Source organism: Ranitomeya imitator, chromosome 1 (assembly GCF_032444005.1).
Source record: "Ranitomeya imitator isolate aRanImi1 chromosome 1, aRanImi1.pri, whole genome shotgun sequence".
Classification (NCBI taxonomy): Eukaryota; Metazoa; Chordata; class Amphibia; order Anura; family Dendrobatidae; genus Ranitomeya; species Ranitomeya imitator.
The window spans coordinates 583020972-583041014 of NC_091282.1; the positions used below are offsets into that span (position 1 = coordinate 583020972).

Consider the following 20043-nt stretch of genomic DNA (forward strand, 5'->3'; position numbering starts at 1 on the left):
GCAGCGTGATGACATAGGTCCTGGTCCCCACCATCTTAGAGAAGGGCATGGCAGTGATTGGCTTGCTTTCTGCGGCATCACAGGGGCTATAAAGGGGCGTGCACGCCGACCGCCATCTTACTGCTGCTGATCTGAGCATAGGGAGAGGTTGCTGCCGCTTCGTCAGAAGCAGGGATAGCGTTAGGCAGGGTCCATTAATCACAAAACCGCTTGTGCTGTAGAGATTTCCACTGTCCAACACAACCTATTCTTTGCAGGGACAGTGGATTTTTTTTTTGGTGCATCAGCTCTGTAGCTTATACTGCCCTAGAAGGCTCCCCGATAGCTGCATTGCTGTGTGTACGCCGCTGTGCAAACCAACTGCTTTTTTCAAAGCACAAATCCTGTTGTTCCTTCCTTTCTGCACAGCTATCTTGTTTGTTTGTCCACACTTTTGTGTGCAGCAGTCCTTTTTATTGCTGCCTGCCATATTTTTCTGAGATTACTGTAGGGAGATAGTAATTGTAGTACAGTCCCTTTTTTTTTTTTTTTTTTTTTAGATATCTTCAAGCCACTTTCTGCCCCTGAAACTGTGTAGTGTGAAACAGTGGGCCTGTATTTTTCTGCACTGTCCCACACCTAAAAAGGGAGATTTATATTGCCAATCAGTGCATCTGTGCCAGTCCAGTCTGTTGTATCTGTCAGTCATTTTGTGCCACAGAAACAATACTGTAAAACAGTGGGCGAGATTTATTCCCTAGTCTTCCATATAAAAACAAAAATGGGAGATTAATATTGGCAAATCTGTGCATCTGTGCCAGTCCAGTCTGTGGTATCGGTCTGTCATTTTGTGCCACTGAAACACAACTGTAAAACTGTGGGCCAGATTGATGCACTAGTCTCCCATCCCCCCAAAAAAGAAGGGGAGATTAATATTGACAAATCTGTGCATCTGCATCAGTCCTGTTAGTGGCATATCTGTCAGCCACTGTCTGCCATTGAAACACTACTGTAAAACTGTGGGCCAGATTGATTCACTAGTCTCCCATCCCCCCCCAAAAAAGAAGGGGAGATTAATATTGGCAAATCTGTGCATCTGTGTCAGTCCTGTTAGTGGCATATCTGTCAGCCACTGGCTGCCACTGAAACACTACTGTAAAACTGTGGGCCAGATTGATTCACTAGTCTCCCATCCCCCCCAATAAAGGGGAGATTAATATTGGCAAATCTGTGCATCTGCGTCAGTCCTGTTAGTGGCATATCTGTCAGCCACTGGCTGCCACTGAAACACTACTGTAAAACTGTGGGCCAGATTGATTCACTTGTCTCCCATCCCCCCCAAAAAAAGAAGGGGAGATTAATATTGGCAAATCTGTGGATCTGCGTCAGTCCTGTTAGTGGCATATCTGTCAGCCACTGTGTGCCACTGAAACTGTGTACTGTAATACAGTGGGCCTGATTTTCCCAGCACTCTCACACACCTATAAAGGGAGATTTAAATTCACAACAATTTTTAGTCCACCTTGTAACTGGTTTTACAATACCAAATAACGTTTGTAAGTTTGGTTACATATTTCCAAGAATAAGGAAGTCTGGTGGAAGAGGTCGTGGCCGTGGGCGGTCATTGCCAGCTGGTAATGATGGTAGTGGTGGTGGAGCATCAAGTGGTCGTGGGAAAAGCAATATAGCACTTAAGTCGAGTTGTTCAGCCACCGTCATCGTCTGGCAACACAAGGCCTCGAACGCTCCCTTTTCTGGGAGTAGGAAAACCGCTTTTAAAACCGGAGCAGCAGGAACAAGTTTTGGCTTTTCTTGCTGACTCTGCCTCTAGCTCTTTTTCCTCTTCGGAAACTGCAAAATGTAAAAGCAGCATGTCGACAGTGGATGTTCCCGGTCAGGGACAAGTCGCTTCCTTGCGTTCTTCACCCAGAACAACAGAGAAGGATGCATCAGGCGACACAACGGGTTACTCCATGGAGCACTTTACACATACCGTTCCTGGGTTAGAAAGGGAAATTGTTAACAGGTCATGCCCATTACAAGATGAATCGGACATAGAGTGCACAGATGCACAGCCACAGCCAGATTCTTATGCTGTTCCTTTGACTCAGATCACAACATTGCCCTCACAGTGTACAGATCCAGAATCTGACCCAGATGAGACTATGGAGCCCCGTCATGAACGCTATAGCACCGGCTTACATGGTGACACAGAGGAAGGTGCACAGGACAGAGAAGAGGAGGTCATAGATGACCCAGTTGTTGACCCCGATTGGCAGCCATTGGGGGAACAGGGTGCGGCCGGCAGTAGCTCTGAAGCGGAGGAGCCGCAGCAGGCATCAACATCACAACAGGTTCCATCTGGCAGGCTCGTATCTGGCCACAAACGTGTGGCTAAACCAAAACCAGTTGTAGGACAGCGTGGCCATCCAGTTAAAGTAGCTCAGTGTGCAATGCCTGAAAAGGTATCCAATAGCAGGAAGAGTGCAGTCTGGCATTTTTTTTAACCAACATCCAAATGATCAGTGCAAAGTAATCTGTAAGAAATGCTCAAGGACCTTCAGCAGAGGTCAGAATGTTAAAAGTTTAAATACAAGTTGCATGCGTAGACATTTAAACACCATGCACTTGCAAGCCTGGACTAACTACCAAACGTCCCTTAACGTTGTTGCACCCTCTCACAATGAAGCCAGTCAGCAACGCTACATCCCTTCCCTCACTGTAAGCCCAACGTTTACCACACCACCTGCAGCAAATGTGGAGGTTTCGTCGCAAGGCCAAATCAGTCAGGGAATCGCCAGGTTCTTGGTAGGAAACACTGTATGTAGGGCAACAGCAAGAATACCATCACCAACCCTCTCTCTGTCTGCCATGTCCACCGGCACCCCCGCTAGTACCACCATATGCAGCTCTCCAGTCCAGCTCACCATACAAGAGACTCTCGTTAGGAAAAGGAAGTACTCATCCTCTCATCCGCATACACAGGGTTTGAACGCCCACATTGCTAGACTAATCTCGTTAAAGATGATGCCCTACCGGTTAGTTGAACGCAATGCTTTCACAGCCCTGATGGTCTATGCTGCACCACGCTACGAGCTACCCAGTCAACACTTCTTTTCGAGAAAAGCCATCCCAGCCCTCCACCAGCACGTAAAAGACCGCATTGTCCATGCACTCAGGCAATCTGTGAGTAGAAAGGTGCACCTGACAACAGATGCATGGACCAGTAGGCATGGCCAGGGGCGTTACGTGTCCATCACTGCACACTGGGTTAATGTGGTGGATGCCGGGTCCACAGGGGAGAGCAATATTGGGACAGTTCTGCCTAGCCCACGGTCTAGGAAACAGTAGGCTGTAGGCGTGGCTCCCACTCCTCCTCCTCTAGCAGAAGCGACAGCTCGTCCACAGACCGCAGTCGCACGACCACTTCATCCGCTGCTGCCACTGTTGCACACGAGGTGTCCCATTATGGAACAGCTAGTGGCAAGCATCAGCAGGCTGTATTGGCAATGAAGTGTTTGGGCGACAACAGACACACCGCGGAAGTTCTGTCCGAGTTCTTGCAGCAGGAAACTCAGTCATGGCTGGGCAGTGTCCATCTTGAGGCAGGCAAGGTAGTCAGTGATAACGGAAGGAATTTTATGGCTGCCATAGCCCTTTCACAACTGAAACACATTCCTTGCCTAGCTCACACCTTAAACCTGGTGGTGCAGTGCTTCCTGAAAAGTTATCCGGGGTTACTCGACCTGCTCCTCAAAGTGCGCAGACTTTGCTCGCATATCCGCCGTTCGCCCGTACACTCCAGCCGTATGCAGAACCATCAGCGATCTTTGAACCTTCCCCAGCATTGCCTAATCATCGACGTTGCAACAAGGTGGAACTCCACACTGCACATGCTTCAGAGACCGTGCGAACAGAGGCGTGCTGTTATGCATTTGTGGGAGGATACACATACACGGGCAGGCAGTTGGATGGCAGACATGGAGTTGTCAGGTGTGCAGTGGTCGAAGCTACAAGCCCTCTGTCAAGTCCTTCAGTGTTTTGAGGAATGCACACGGCTGGTTAGTGCAGACAACGCCATAATAAGCATGAGCATCCCCCTAATGCGTCTGCTGATGCAAAGTTTGACGCACATAAAGGAGCAGGCGTCTGCAGCCGAGGATGAGGGAAGCCACGATGGCAGTCAGCCATTGTCTGGTCAGGGATGTCTACTGGACGAGGTGGCGGGCGAAGAGGAGGAGGACGAGGAGGATGATGGGGATGAGTATTTTTTGGATGAGGAAGCTTCTCAGGGGGCAATAGAAACTGGTGGCGTTGCAAGGCCAGGTTCAGGTTTTTTGAGGGAGGCAAGTGATGTTGATTTCCCCAAAAGTGCTCCTCAACCCAGCACAAGCAGTGAATTGACAATTGGAACATTGGCCCACATGGCGGATTATGCCTTGCGTATCCTAAAAAGGGAACCCCGCATTATAAAAATGATGAACGATAACGATTACTGGTTGGCCTGCCTCCTAGATCCACGCTATAAGGGGAAACTGCAAAACATCATGCCACATGAGAACCTTGATCAAATATTGGAACCAAACAAGCAACTCTTGTTGAGCGTTTGATTCAGGCATTCCCAGCACACAGCGCCGGTGATGGTTCTCACACGAGCTGCAGGGCGCAACAGGGCAGAGGTGTTAGAGGTGTAAGTGGCGTTGGACAGAGGGGTTTTCTGACCAGGTTGTGGAGTGATTTCGCAATGACTGCAGACAGGACAGGCACTGCAGCATCAATTCAAAGTGACAGGAGGCAACATTTGTCCAGTATGGTTACTAACTATTTTTCCTCCCCTATCGATGTTCTCCCTCACCCGTCATTCCCATATGATTACTAGGAATCCAAAATAGACACCTGGCCTGAATTGTCCGAATATGCATTGCAGGAGCTCGCTTGCCCAGCAGCTAGTGTGCTATCAGAAAGAGTATTCAGTGCTGTTGGTTCAATACTGACCGAAAAAAGCACTCGTCTGGCTACCCAAAATGTTGATGATCTAACCTTCATTAAAATGAACCACTCGTGGATTTCTAATTATTTTGCCCCACCTTTCCCGGCTTACACCTAGCTTTCCTTTAAAAAGGTCTTGGTTTTGGACTGGTCTTACTGAGTGTTCCAATTTCTCCATTTGCAGCTGCTGTATGTCCAGCATACGACATGTTTACACCTCCCTAAATGGGCTGACTCCCCCCACGGGGCCGTGGTCTCGGCACTTGGTGAAAGCACCCGTGAGAGTGCCTTTTTTTTCTGAAGAGGTGGGTGTGCCCACTTTTGGTCGAAGGCACTGGCACCGGGTCCCTCATAGTACAATGAAGTGTCTCTGGCGGTGGTGTCGCGCACCCGTCAGACACACCGTTGTAACATGAGGGGGCTTCGGCCAGTACCGCCGGGCACGAGAAAGTGCCCCCCACCCCCCAGCTCAAACTGTGCTCTAGCACTTGCAAAATTATCTGTCACTGCTCCACCGCTGTTTAGTCTATGCGGTGAAATCCTTCAATGCCTGGCACTGACATACCAATTTGTTGACATGTATGATGCTACTTAAAATATTCAGTGGCCCTGTCCTACATTTACACCAGTAAATACTTTGCGCCAAATAACAATGTCTGAAAGTCAGCAGAGGAGCCCACCCCTGTACCTAAGTATGCCACCCTTTTTTTTTTGGCTTTTTTTTGTGAGACATTAACATCTATGTATTCTTTTGGAGTACTAACTGTGTCAGACACTCCTTCCAATAGTCCTCCACTGACCATACCAATGCTGCCTGTGTACCCCTGGATCCTATTTAAAAGTGCATAGAGCCACCTTTTTTTTTATTTTTGGCCTACTAAGTCTGTCTGCGGTCCCTCCTTCCAATAGTCCTCCGCTGACCACACCAATGCTGCCTGTGTACCCCTGGAACCTACATAAAACTGCATAGAGCCACCTTTTTTATGTTAGGCCTACTAAGTCTGTCTGCGGTCCCTCCTTCCAATAGTTTTCCTCTGACCACAGCAATGCTGTGTACCCCTGGATCCTATTTAAAAGTGCATAGAGCCACCTTTTTTTTTTTTTTTTGGCCTACTAAGACTGTCTGCGGTCCCTCCTTCCAATTGTTCTCCACTGACCACACCAATGCTGACCGTGTACCCATGTAACCTTTTTAAACCTGCATCGAGCCAACTTTGTGGTGTAAGGATTACTAGCAGTGTCTGGCTGCGCCACTCAATACAGCTGTCCTCTTAAAAAAAAGGACCTGCAATTATCAGGTTTTCAGCCTATCGGAATTTTAAAACTGCAGTGGGGCTACTAGCTTGGTTGGGGCCTACTAACAGTGTCTGCCGCTCCAAGGTGTTCTCCTGGTTGCCTTTCCTGAGCTTCTATCTTCAGGCTCTTGTTAAATAGTTGTTAAATGGAACAACTGCAGTGGGGCTACTAGTTTGGTTGGGGCCTACTAACGGTGTCTGCTGCTCCTTGCTGTTCTCCTGGTTTCCTGTCCTGAACTTCCATTTTCAGGCTCTCGTTAAGTAGTTGTTAATATTACACTGCATTTGGCCTACTAGTTGGGTTGGGGCCTACTCACTGTGTCAGCCTCTCATTACAGTTGTCCTCCACTGAACAAAGCAATGCCGCCTGTTTCGTCCTGTTAACAATTTTGAACTGCTTTTAGCCTACTTTTGTATTTGGGACTATATCTGTGTTTCCTCCTCATCCTGCCCATTTCCCAGCCAGTGCTTTATGTTAGGCCTACTAAGTCTGTCTGCGGTCCCTCCTTCCAATAGTTTTCCTCTGACCACAGCAATGCTGCCTGTGTACCCCTGGATCCTATTTAAAAGTGCATAGAGCCACCTTTTTTTTTATTTTTGGCCTACTAAGACTGTCTGCGGTCCCTCCTTCCAATTGTCCTCCACTGACCACACCAATGCTGACCGTGTACCCATGTAACCTTTTTAAACCTGCATCGAGCCAACTTTGTGGTGTAAGGATTACTAGCAGTGTCTGGCTGCGCCACTCAATACAGCTGTCCTCTTAAAAAAAAGGACCTGCAATTATCAGGTTTTCAGCCTATCGGAATTTTAAAACTGCAGTGGGGCTACTAGCTTGGTTGGGGCCTACTAACAGTGTCTGCCGCTCCAAGGTGTTCTCCTGGTTGCCTTTCCTGAGCTTCTATCTTCAGGCTCTTGTTAAATAGTTGTTAAATGGAACAACTGCAGTGGGGCTACTAGTTTGGTTGGGGCCTACTAACGGTGTCTGCCGCTCCTTGCTGTTCTCCTGGTTTCCTGTCCTGAACTTCCATTTTCAGGCTCTCGTTAAGTAGTTGTTAATATTACACTGCATTTGGCCTACTAGTTGGGTTGGGGCCTACTCACTGTGTCAGCCTCTCATTACAGTTGTCCTCCACTGAACAAAGCAATGCCGCCTGTTTCGTCCTGTTAACAATTTTGAACTGCTTTTAGCCTACTTTTGTATTTGGGACTATATCTGTGTTTCCTCCTCATCCTGCCCATTTCCCAGCCAGTGCTAGATGACTCTGCTGGTACATTGACCCAGACCGCTACATTCCCCGTGCACACTACACAGCCAGATTCTGACCCTGCTGAAAGTGAGGTTCCCCTTCCCGCATACTATACCACCTTACACGGGGACAAAGAGGAAGGTGCAGATGAAAGTGCAGGTTCCTTCATCAGGTGTGGGGGGGGGGGTACTCGTTGGCGACGTCATTGGCACAGAGCCCCTCATAGTACGCAAAAGTGTTGCTGCCGGTGGGAGGCGCCCCCGCCGTGCAAACACACCGCCGTACTTTGAGGGGCCCTGTGCCAGTGCGAACGAGTGCCCCCCCCTGCTTGCTCAGGATCACAGCACTTGCAAAGTTGAAATACTTACCTCTCCCTGCTGCACTGCCGTGATGTGGTCCACGTTTCCTGGGCCCACTAAATACTTGAACCACCATACCCCCCACAACTTTAGCCAAATGACCCCCAATTTCCAATGCCTATTATTATAAGGTAAATTAAGATTGACAAGCTTCAGTACCAAGAATGGATGTTTTTGCCATTAACATGGGCACTGTAGGTGTTTTCCTGGCCTCCACTCAATGCTGACTATGCTTCCCCATTGAATTGCATTGGGTTTCGTGTTTCGGTTGATCCCGACCCCGACTTTTCGCGATAATCGGCCGATTTCACTCGACTCGACTTTTGAGATAGTCGGGTTTCGCAAAACCCGACTCTACTCTAAAAAAGTTAAAGTCGCTCAACCCTAAGCACAACAATACAAAAGGATTTAGACAGAATGGATAGTCAGGACGTAGAAAGGGATCAGTAAACCAGGACGGGCAAAATACGGTACAATAGGGACAAACTGAAACGGAACCAAAAGCCAAGCCAGGAGGTCAGAACCAAAGAGTCAAGCAAATCTACAGACAAACAAAGAGACGCTGGGAAAGGGCAGGCAGGGAGATAATAGACACAAGACAAGTCAGGGTTCACAGTAGGACAAATCAAGGGCCTCCAGAGTCAGGTTAACACGCCGAAGACAGAGCTATAGCTGACACAACCCTCAGGATACCTGGGAGCTAAATAGCAAACTCGAGACCAGAATGAGGCAGAGCAAAGTTAACCCTTGCATTGATCAACCCAGAGAAAGCAGACAGGACTAAACTCCGGAACGAATCATGACAGATATAGCCTGCTTTGTAGGAGGAAGCCTAATCCTGGTGGGCTACTGGAGAAGATCCCCATAGATGTAGCCTTCTCTGTATGGGGAAGCCTAATACTGGTGGGCTGCAGGACAAGGTAACCATGCTAGTGCTTGCTCTGTAAGGAGAAGCCCAATACTGGTGAGCTACAGGACAAGATCCTCATGGATATAGCCAGCTCTGTAGGAGGAAGCCTAATCCTGGTGGCCTACTGGAAAAGATCCCCATGGATATAGCCTGCTCTGCATGGGGAAGCCTAGTCCTGGTGGGCTACTGGACAAGATCCCCATGGATATAGCCCGCTCTGTAGGAGGAAGCCTAATCCTGGTAGGCTACTGGACAAGACCCCCATGGAAAATGCCTGCTCTGTATGTGGAAGCCTACTCCTGTTGGGCTACTGGACAAGATCCCATGGATGTAACCTGCTCTGTATGGGGAAGCCTAATCCTGTTTGAAACAGGACACAGTCTCCATGGCTAGAGCCTGTTCTGTAGGAGGAAGTCTAATCCTGGTGAGCTACAGGAGAAGATCCCATGGATATATGCTGCTCTGTATGGTGAGGCCTAGTCCTGATTGGCTACTGGACAAGATCCCATGGATATAGCCTGCTCTGTATGGGGAAGCCTAATCCTGTTTGAAACAGGACACAGTCTCCATGGCTAGAGCCTGTTCTGTAGGAGGAAGCCTAATCCTGGTGAGCTACAGGAGAAGATCCCATGGATATATGCTGCTCTGTATGGTGAGGCCTAGTCCTGATTGGCTACTGGACAAGATCCCATGGATATAGCCTGCTCTGTATAGGGAAGCCTAATCCTGGTGGGCTACGGGAGAAGTTCCCCATGGATATAGCCTGCTCTGTATGGGGAAGCCTAGTCCTGGGGGGGCAGAGGGGCCGATGTTGTAGCCCACTAAGGTGTAACACTGTAATAACACGTGGCTGCGCTTGGACTGCAGCACCAAGATCGGCCAAGTCACACGCTGTTCAGTGACCGGACATGGGCTGCGACGGATGTATCTCCCATGGGCAGCACAATAGCAACGACCGCCTCTCCGTCTCCTGCTCCCACAATTCCAGGCGGCACGTCATTAATAAGCCCGGTCACGTGGTTCTGATGTCATCAATAGGACCCCGTAAGCCAGGAACGAGGTTCTCTCGCGATTGCTTTCTTTAGGGCTTCGTTGACTAGCGCCAATAACACATCTGTTTCTGCGTATTGTGCAACATGGCGGACGAGCAGCTTTCCTCAGATGTCAGGGCAGAGGTGGATACGAAGAAGCTGAGCGAGCTACGTGTGATCGACCTGAAGGCCGAGCTAAAGAAGCGGAACTTGGACAGCGGCGGAAACAAGAGCATCCTCATGGAGAGGCTGAAAAGGGTAAGTGGATGCTGTCTGCTATCCAGGGCAGCCTGTGCTCCCTGCAGCGGGGGGGGGAGAGGGGCAGTGTGTCGGGGGCAGCCTGTGCTCCCTGCAGCGGGGGGGCAGCCTGTGCTCCCTGCAGCGGGGGGGCAGTGCGTCGGGGGCAGCCTGTGCTCCCTGCAGCGGGGGGGGGAAAGCAGTGTGTCGGGGGCAGCCTGTGCTCCCTGCAGCGGGGGGGCAGTGTGTCGGGGGCAGCCTGTGCTCCCTGCAGGGGGGGGGGGGGAAGCAGTGTGCCGGGGGCAGCCTGTGCTCCCTGCAGCGGGGGGCAGTGTGCCGGGGGCGGCCTGTGCTCCCTGCAGCGGGGGGAGGGGGGGCAGTGTGTCGGGGGCAGCCTGTGCTCCCTGCAGCGGGGGGGCAGTGTGTCGGGGGCAGCCTGTGCTCCCTGCAGGGGGGGGGGGAAGCAGTGTGCCGGGGGCAGCCTGTGCTCCCTGCAGCGGGGGAGGGGGGGCAGTGTGTCGGGGGCAGCCTGTGCTCCCTGCAGCGGGGGGGGGGGGGGGAGGGGGGGCAGTGTGTCGGGGGCAGCCTGTGCTCCCTGCAGCGGGGGGGGGGGAGGGGGGGCAGTGTGCCGGGGGCAGCCTGTGCTCCCTGCAGCGGGGGGGGAAGCAGTGTGCCGGGGGCAGCCTGTGCTCCCTGCAGCGGGGGGCAGTGTGCCGGGGGCAGCCTGTGCTCCCTGCAGCGGGGGGGGGGGGAAGCAGTGTGCCGGGGGCAGCCTGTGCTCCCTGCAGCGGGGGGCAGTGTGTCGGGGGCAGCCTGTGCTCCCTGCAGCAGGTTGGGGGCGGTCTGTGCTCCCTGCAGCGGGGGGCAGTGTGTCGGGGGCAGCCTGTGCTCCCTGCAGCGGGGGGGGGGGGGGAAGCAGTGTGCCGGGGGCGGCCTGTGCTCCCTGCAGCAGGTTGGGGGCGGTCTGTGCTCCCTACAGGGCGGGGCAGTTCCCGTACCATTTAGAATGGCTACTATAATGAGGGCATCCTGCGCGTTATGTCATACTCGTGCATGGGCACATCCCTCCTGCACAAGACTCAAAGGTGTCACCAGGGCCGGACTGGGACTAAAATTCAGGCCTGGTATTTGAAGTTACACAGGCCCACTTGTCACATGGTGACTGTATAATATCTTTGTACACTTGTGAGGGTAGTGTAACACGACTATTTATCTATATAATTGTCTAAGGGTCACTTCCGTCTGTCTCTGTCCTTCTGTCTCTGTCTTTCTGTCTCGGATATTCATTGGTCGCGGCCTCTGTCTGTCATGGAAATCCAAGTCGCTGATTGGGCATTTTGCCACGACCAATCAGCGACGGCCACAGCAAAATGGCCGCTCCCCTCCAGTCTGTCCACACAGGGTTAATGGCAGCGTTAATGGACCGCGTTATGCCGCGGTGTAACGCACTCTTTTAACGCAGCTATTAACCCTGTGTGACCAACTTTTTACTATTGATGCTGCGTATGCAGCATCAATAGTAAAAAAATCTAATGTTACTAATAATAATAATAATAATAATAATAATAGGTTATTCTCACCCTCCGCCGTAGCGCTGTCCTCGCCAGTGCAAGCGGCAGGTTCTGGTGCCAAGGATGCTATGCGAGAAGGACTTTACATGATGTCATGGTCATGTGACCGCAACGTCATCACAGGTCCTGCGCGCATACCAACCCTGGGACCGGAAGCTGCCGTGTACACCGCACACAGGCGCCATGACTTCAAGGGGCCTTTGGAGGGTGAGTATATGTTTATTTTTTATTTTAATTTTTTTTTACCACGCATCTAGTGCCCAAATTGCTATATGATACGTGGGCTGTGTTACATACTGCGTGGGCTGCGTTATATACTACATGGCTGCTATGTACTATGTGGGCAATGTTATATACTACATGGCTGCTATAGACTACGTGGGTAGTGTTATATACTGTGTGAGCTGCATTATATACTACATGACTGCCCACTGTTATATACTGCGTGGCCTATATTAACGCATCGGGTATTCAAGAATAAGTCGTGGCCTGTGCTATATACTTTGTAGCTGCTATATACATACATATTCTAGAATACCCGATGCGTTAGAATTGGGCCACCATCTAGTAGAACATATAATTACAGCTGTATCCAGCATTACAGCTCAGTCCTATTTATTGCTTTTAGTTGCAGTACCAAGAAAAGCTGCTACTTTACCTACATAATTGGATCTCGTAGATAATGAAGGGATGAGACGACCAAAGGCTATGAAACCTCATTCTGATGCTCCATAAACGTTGCCTACAGCCACTTTTGGTTCCGCTGCGCAGCACAAGACCTGGTGACTCTGAAGAGCAGTGACATCAGTATCTCAGTAAAGTCACCGCTCTTCAGATGTTCCGGGTCTTGCGCTGAGCTCGGCGACTGAAGAGCGGTATTGTTACTACCATCACCGCTCTTCAGAGTCGCTGGATCTCGCCAGGTCTGGGCTAGTAGTGGGAGTGTCTGATAGACACCTCTCCATTACTTACACCAGGGATTGATAGCAGCTGACATCAACCCTAAAAATCATTACACATAACAGAATTAAATGCTCTGGCGGTTGGGAAAAGCAGTAGAGTTCGCGCTATTCCCAGGCGCCGGGTGCTAACTACAACTGTCATCATCCTTGCCTGGTCTCCCTGCGAAGCATTTCTGCTGTACTTACATTCACTGATCTCAGGCCGCTAAAAGAATGTGATCGACAATATTGAAATACACCCCATAGTCCTCTATATACAGTTGTGGTCAAAAGTATTGACACCCCTGCAATTCTGTCAGATAATACTCCGTTTCTTCCTGAAAATGATTGCAAACACATTCTTTGTTATTATCTTCATTTAATTTGTCTTAAATGAGAAAACACAAAAAGAATTGTCCTAAAGCCAAATTGGATATAATTCCACACCAATCATAAAAAATGGGGTGGACAAAATTATTGGCACTGTTCGAAAAATCATGTGATGCTTCTCTAATTTGTGTAATTAACAGCACCTGTAACTTACCTGTGGCACCTAACAGGTGTTGGCAATAACTAAATCACACTTGCAGCCAGTTGACATGGATTAACCCCTTCATGACCGGGGGATTTTTCGTTTTTCCGTGTTAGTTTTTCGCTCCCCTCCTTCCCAGAGCCATAACTTTTTTATTTTTCCGTCAATTTGGCCATGTGAGGGCTTATTTTTTGCGGGACGAGTTGTACTTTTGAACGACATCATTGGTTTTAGCATGTCGTGTACTAGAAAACGGGAAAAAAATTCCAAGTGCGGTGAAATTGCAAAAAAAGTGCAATCCCACATTGGTGTTTTGTTTGGCTTTTTTGCTAGGTTCACTAAATGCTAAAAATGACCTGCCATTATGATTCTCCAGGTCATTACAAGTTCATAGACACCAAACATGACTAGGTTATTTTTTATCAAAGTGGTGAAAAAAAATTCCAAACTTTGCTAAAAAAAAAAAAAAAAATTGCGCCATTTTCCGATACTCGTAGCGTCTCCATTTTTCGTGATCTGGGGTCGGTTGAGGGCTTATTTTTTGCGTGCCGAGATGACGTTTTTAATGATAGCATTTCGGTGCAGATATGTTCTTTTGATCGCCTGTTATTGCATTTTAATGCAATGTCGCGGCAACCAAAAAAACGTAATTCTGGCGTTTCGAATTTTTTTCCCGCTACGCTGTTTAGTGATCAGGTTAATACTTTTTTTTAATTGATCGGGCGATTCTGAGCGCGGCGATATCAAATATGTGTAGATTTGATATTTTTTTTATTGATTTATTTTAATTGGGGCGAAAGGGGGGTGATTTAAACTTTTATGTTTTTTTTTTTTATTTTTTTCACATTTTTTTTAACTTTTTTTTTTTAACTATTGCCATGCTTCAATAGCCTCCATGGGAGGCTAGAAGCAGGCACAGCACGATCGGCTCTGCTACATAGCAGCGATCTGCTGATCGCTGCAATGTAGCAGAATTGCACATGTGCTGTGAGCGCCGACCACAGGGTGGCGCTCACAGCGACGGGCAATCAGTAACCATATAGGTCTCAAGGACCTCTATGGTTACCATTTACAAGCATCGCCGACCCCCGATCATGTGACGGGGGTCGGCGATGACGTCATTTCCGGCCGCCCGGCCGGAAGCGGTAGTTAAATGCCGCTGTCTGCGTTTGACAGCGGCATTTAACTAGTTAATAGGTGCGGGCAGATCGCGATTCTGCCCGCGCCTATTACGGGCACATGTCAGCTGTTCAAAACAGCTGACATGTCCCGGCTTTGGTGCGGGCTCACCGCGGAGCCCTGCATCAAAGCAGGGGAGCCGGCATCGGACGGTATAGTACGTCCGATGCCGGTAAGGGGTTAAAGTTGACTCAACCTCTGTCCTGTGTCCTTGTGTGTGCCACATTGAGCAAGGAGAAAAGAAAGAAGACCAAAGAACTGTCTGAGGACTTGAGAAACCAAATTGTGAAGGAAGCATGAGCAATCTCAAGGCTACAAGTCCATCTCCAAAGACCTGAATGTTTGTGTCTACCGTGCATCTCCCTAGATGTGGACAGAAAATAAAAATTGAGAAGAGATTTCAACGCAAGATTGTGCGGATGTTGGATAAAGAACCTCGACTAACATCCGAACAAGTTCAAGCTGCCCTGCAGTCCCGAGGGTACAACAGTGTCAACCTGTACTATCCATCGGTGTCTGAATGAAAAGGGACTGTATGGTAGGAGACCCAGGAAGACCCCACTTCTAACCCCGAGACATAAAAAAACCAGGCTGGAGTTTGCCAAAACTAACCTGAAAAAGCCTAAAACGTTTTGGAAGAATGTTCTCTGGTCAGATGAGACAAAAGTAGAGCTTTTTGGGCAAAGGCATCAACATAGAGTTTACAGGAGAAAAAAAGAAGCATTCAAAGAAAAGAACACGGTCTTTACAGTCAAACATGGCGGAGGTTCCCTGATGTTTTGGGGTTGCTTTGCTGCCTCTGGCACTGGACTGCTTGACCGTGTGCGTGGCATAATGAAGTCTGAAGACTACCAACAAATTTTGTAGCATAATGTAGGGCCCAGTGTGAGAAAGCTGGGTTTCCCTCAGAGGTCATGGGCCTTCCAGCAGGACAATGACCCAAAACACACTTCAAAAAGCACTAGAAAATGGTTTGAGAGAAAGCACTGGAGACTTCTAAGGTGGCCATCAATGAGTCCAGACCTGAATCCCATAGAACACCTGTGGAGAGATCTAAAAATGGCAGTTTGGAGAAGGCACCCTTCAAATATCAGGGACCTGGAGCAGTTTGCCAAAGAAGAATGGTCTAAAATGCCAGCAGAGCATTGTAAGAAACTATGATGGTTACCAGAAGCGGTTGGTCGCAGTTATTTTGGCTAAAGGTTGTGCAACCAAGTATTATGCTTAGGGTGCCAATACTTTTGTCTGGCCCATTTTTGGAGTTTTGTGTGAAATGATCAGTGTTTAGCTTTTTGCTTCATTCTCTTTTGTGTTTTTTTTCATTTAAGACAAATTAAATGAAGATCATAATACCAAAGAATTTGTGACTGCAATCATTTTCAGGAAGAAACTGAGTATTATCTGACAGAATTGCAAGTGTCAATACTTTTGGCCACAACTGTATTATAATGTGCACCTCAGTCCTCCATATAGTAGAATACAGTCCTCCATATAGTGGAATACAGTCCTCCATATAGTGGAATACAGTCCTCCATATAGTGGAATACAGTCCTCCATATAGTGGAATACAGTCCTCCATATAGTGGAATACAGTCCTCCATATAGTGGAATACAGTCCTCCATATAGTGGAATACAGTCCTCCATATAGTGGAATACAGTCCTCCATATAGTGGAATACACTCCTCCATATAGTGGAATACACTCCTCCATATAGTGGAATACAGTCCTCCATATAGTGGAATACACTCCTCCATATAGTGGAATACACTCCTCCATATAGTGGAATACACTCCTCCATATAGTGGAATACACTCCTCCATATAGTGGAATACACTCCTCCATATAGTGGAATACACTCCTCCATATAGTGGAATACACTCCTCCATATAGTGGAATACACTCCTCCATATAGTGGAATACACTCCTCCATATAGTGGAATACACTCCTCCATATAGTGGAATACACTCCTCCATATAGTGGAATACACTCCTCCATATAGTGGAATACACTCCTCCATATAGTGGAATACACTCCTCCATATAGTGGAATACACTCCTCCATATAGTGGAATACACTCCTCCATATAGTGGAATACACTCCTCCATATAGTGGAATACACTCCTCCATATAGTGGAATACACTCCTCCATATAGTGGAATACACTCCTCCATATAGTGGAATACACTCCTCCATATAGTGGAATACACTCCTCCATATAGTGGAATACACTCCTCCATATAGTGGAATACACTCCTCCATATAGTGGAATACACTCCTCCATATAGTGGAATACACTCCTCCATATAGTGGAATACACTCCTCCATATAGTGGAATACACTCCTCCATATAGTGGAATACACTCCTCCATATAGTGGAATACACTCCTCCATATAGTGGAATACACTCCTCCATATAGTGGAATACACTCCTCCATATAGTGGAATACACTCCTCCATATAGTGGAATACACTCCTCCATATAGTGGAATACACTCCTCCATATAGTGGAATACACTCCTCCATATAGTGGAATACACTCCTCCATATAGTGGAATACACTCCTCCATATAGTGGAATACACTCCTCCATATAGTGGAATACACTCCTCCATATAGTGGAATACACTCCTCCATATAGTGGAATACACTCCTCCATATAGTGGAATACACTCCTCCATATAGTGGAATACACTCCTCCATATAGTGGAATACACTCCTCCATATAGTGGAATACACTCCTCCATATAGTGGAATACACTCCTCCATATAGTGGAATACACTCCTCCATATAGTGGAATACACTCCTCCATATAGTGGAATACACTCCTCCATATAGTGGAATACACTCCTCCATATAGTGGAATACACTCCTCCATATAGTGGAATACACTCCTCCATATAGTGGAATACACTCCTCCATATAGTGGAATACACTCCTCCATATAGTGGAATACACTCCTCCATATAGTGGAATACACTCCTCCATATAGTGGAATACACTCCTCCATATAGTGGAATACACTCCTCCATATAGTGGAATACACTCCTCCATATAGTGGAATACACTCCTCCATATAGTGGAATACACTCCTCCATATAGTGGAATACACTCCTCCATATAGTGGAATACACTCCTCCATATAGTGGAATACACTCCTCCATATAGTGGAATACACTCCTCCATATAGTGGAATACACTCCTCCATATAGTGGAATACACTCCTCCATATAGTGGAATACACTCCTCCATATAGTGGAATACACTCCTCCATATAGTGGAATACACTCCTCCATATAGTGGAATACACTCCTCCATATAGTGGAATACACTCCTCCATATAGTGGAATACACTCCTCCATATAGTGGAATACACTCCTCCATATAGTGGAATACACTCCTCCATATAGTGGAATACACTCCTCCATATAGTGGAATACACTCCTCCATATAGTGGAATACACTCCTCCATATAGTGGAATACACTCCTCCATATAGTGGAATACACTCCTCCATATAGTGGAATACACTCCTCCATATAGTGGAATACACTCCTCCATATAGTGGAATACACTCCTCCATATAGTGGAATACACTCCTCCATATAGTGGAATACACTCCTCCATATAGTGGAATACACTCCTCCATATAGTGGAATACACTCCTCCATATAGTGGAATACACTCCTCCATATAGTGGAATACACTCCTCCATATAGTGGAATACACTCCTCCATATAGTGGAATACACTCCTCCATATAGTGGAATACACTCCTCCATATAGTGGAATACACTCCTCCATATAGTGGAATACACTCCTCCATATAGTGGAATACACTCCTCCATATAGTGGAATACACTCCTCCATATAGTGGAATACACTCCTCCATATAGTGGAATACACTCCTCCATATAGTGGAATACACTCCTCCATATAGTGGAATACACTCCTCCATATAGTGGAATACACTCCTCCATATAGTGGAATACACTCCTCCATATAGTGGAATACACTCCTCCATATAGTGGAATACACTCCTCCATATAGTGGAATACACTCCTCCATATAGTGGAATACACTCCTCCATATAGTGGAATACACTCCTCCATATAGTGGAATACACTCCTCCATATAGTGGAATACACTCCTCCATATAGTGGAATACACTCCTCCATATAGTGGAATACACTCCTCCATATAGTGGAATACACTCCTCCATATAGTGGAATACACTCCTCCATATAGTGGAATACACTCCTCCATATAGTGGAATACACTCCTCCATATAGTGGAATACACTCCTCCATATAGTGGAATACACTCCTCCATATAGTGGAATACACTCCTCCATATAGTGGAATACACTCCTCCATATAGTGGAATACACTCCTCCATATAGTGGAATACACTCCTCCATATAGTGGAATACACTCCTCCATATAGTGGAATACACTCCTCCATATAGTGGAATACACTCCTCCATATAGTGGAATACACTCCTCCATATAGTGGAATACACTCCTCCATATAGTGGAATACACTCCTCCATATAGTGGAATACACTCCTCCATATAGTGGAATACACTCCTCCATATAGTGGAATACACTCCTCCATATAGTGGAATACACTCCTCCATATAGTGGAATACACTCCTCCATATAGTGGAATACACTCCTCCATATAGTGGAATACACTCCTCCATATAGTGGAATACACTCCTCCATATAGTGGAATACACTCCTCCATATAGTGGAATACACTCCTCCATATAGTGGAATACACTCCTCCATATAGTGGAATACACTCCTCCATATAGTGGAATACACTCCTCCATATAGTGGAATACACTCCTCCATATAGTGGAATACACTCCTCCATATAGTGGAATACACTCCTCCATATAGTGGAATACACTCCTCCATATAGTGGAATACACTCCTCCATATAGTGGAATACACTCCTCCATATAGTGGAATACACTCCTCCATATAGTGGAATACACTCCTCCATATAGTGGAATACACTCCTCCATATAGTGGAATACACTCCTCCATATAGTGGAATACACTCCTCCATATAGTGGAATACACTCCTCCATATAGTGGAATACACTCCTCCATATAGTGGAATACACTCCTCCATATAGTGGAATACACTCCTCCATATAGTGGAATACACTCCTCCATATAGTGGAATACACTCCTCCATATAGTGGAATACACTCCTCCATATAGTGGAATACACTCCTCCATATAGTGGAATACACTCCTCCATATAGTGGAATACACTCCTCCATATAGTGGAATACACTCCTCCATATAGTGGAATACACTCCTCCATATAGTGGAATACACTCCTCCATATAGTGGAATACACTCCTCCATATAGTGGAATACACTCCTCCATATAGTGGAATACACTCCTCCATATAGTGGAATACACTCCTCCATATAGTGGAATACACTCCTCCATATAGTGGAATACACTCCTCCATATAGTGGAATACACTCCTCCATATAGTGGAATACACTCCTCCATATAGTGGAATACACTCCTCCATATAGTGGAATACACTCCTCCATATAGTGGAATACACTCCTCCATATAGTGGAATACACTCCTCCATATAGTGGAATACACTCCTCCATATAGTGGAATACACTCCTCCATATAGTGGAATACACTCCTCCATATAGTGGAATACACTCCTCCATATAGTGGAATACACTCCTCCATATAGTGGAATACACTCCTCCATATAGTGGAATA

At 47.3% G+C, this 20043-nt stretch overlaps 1 protein-coding gene across 8 annotated transcripts in view; it reads left to right on the forward strand.

Moving 5' to 3' along the window:
• The first annotated feature begins 9768 nt into the window (after positions 1-9768).
• Positions 9769-20043, forward strand: part of LOC138680452 (scaffold attachment factor B2-like) — a 702355-nt gene continuing 692080 nt past the window's right edge. For all 8 annotated transcript variants that reach the window (XR_011321619.1, XR_011321628.1, XM_069767880.1 and 5 more), the window contains exon 1: positions 9769-10071. Coding sequence is in view for 6 of the 8 variants with exons in the window: in XM_069767880.1 (XP_069623981.1) it covers positions 9919-10071 (153 nt within the window). In the remaining 2 variants the exon portion in view is untranslated. The remainder of the gene's footprint in view (positions 10072-20043) is intronic.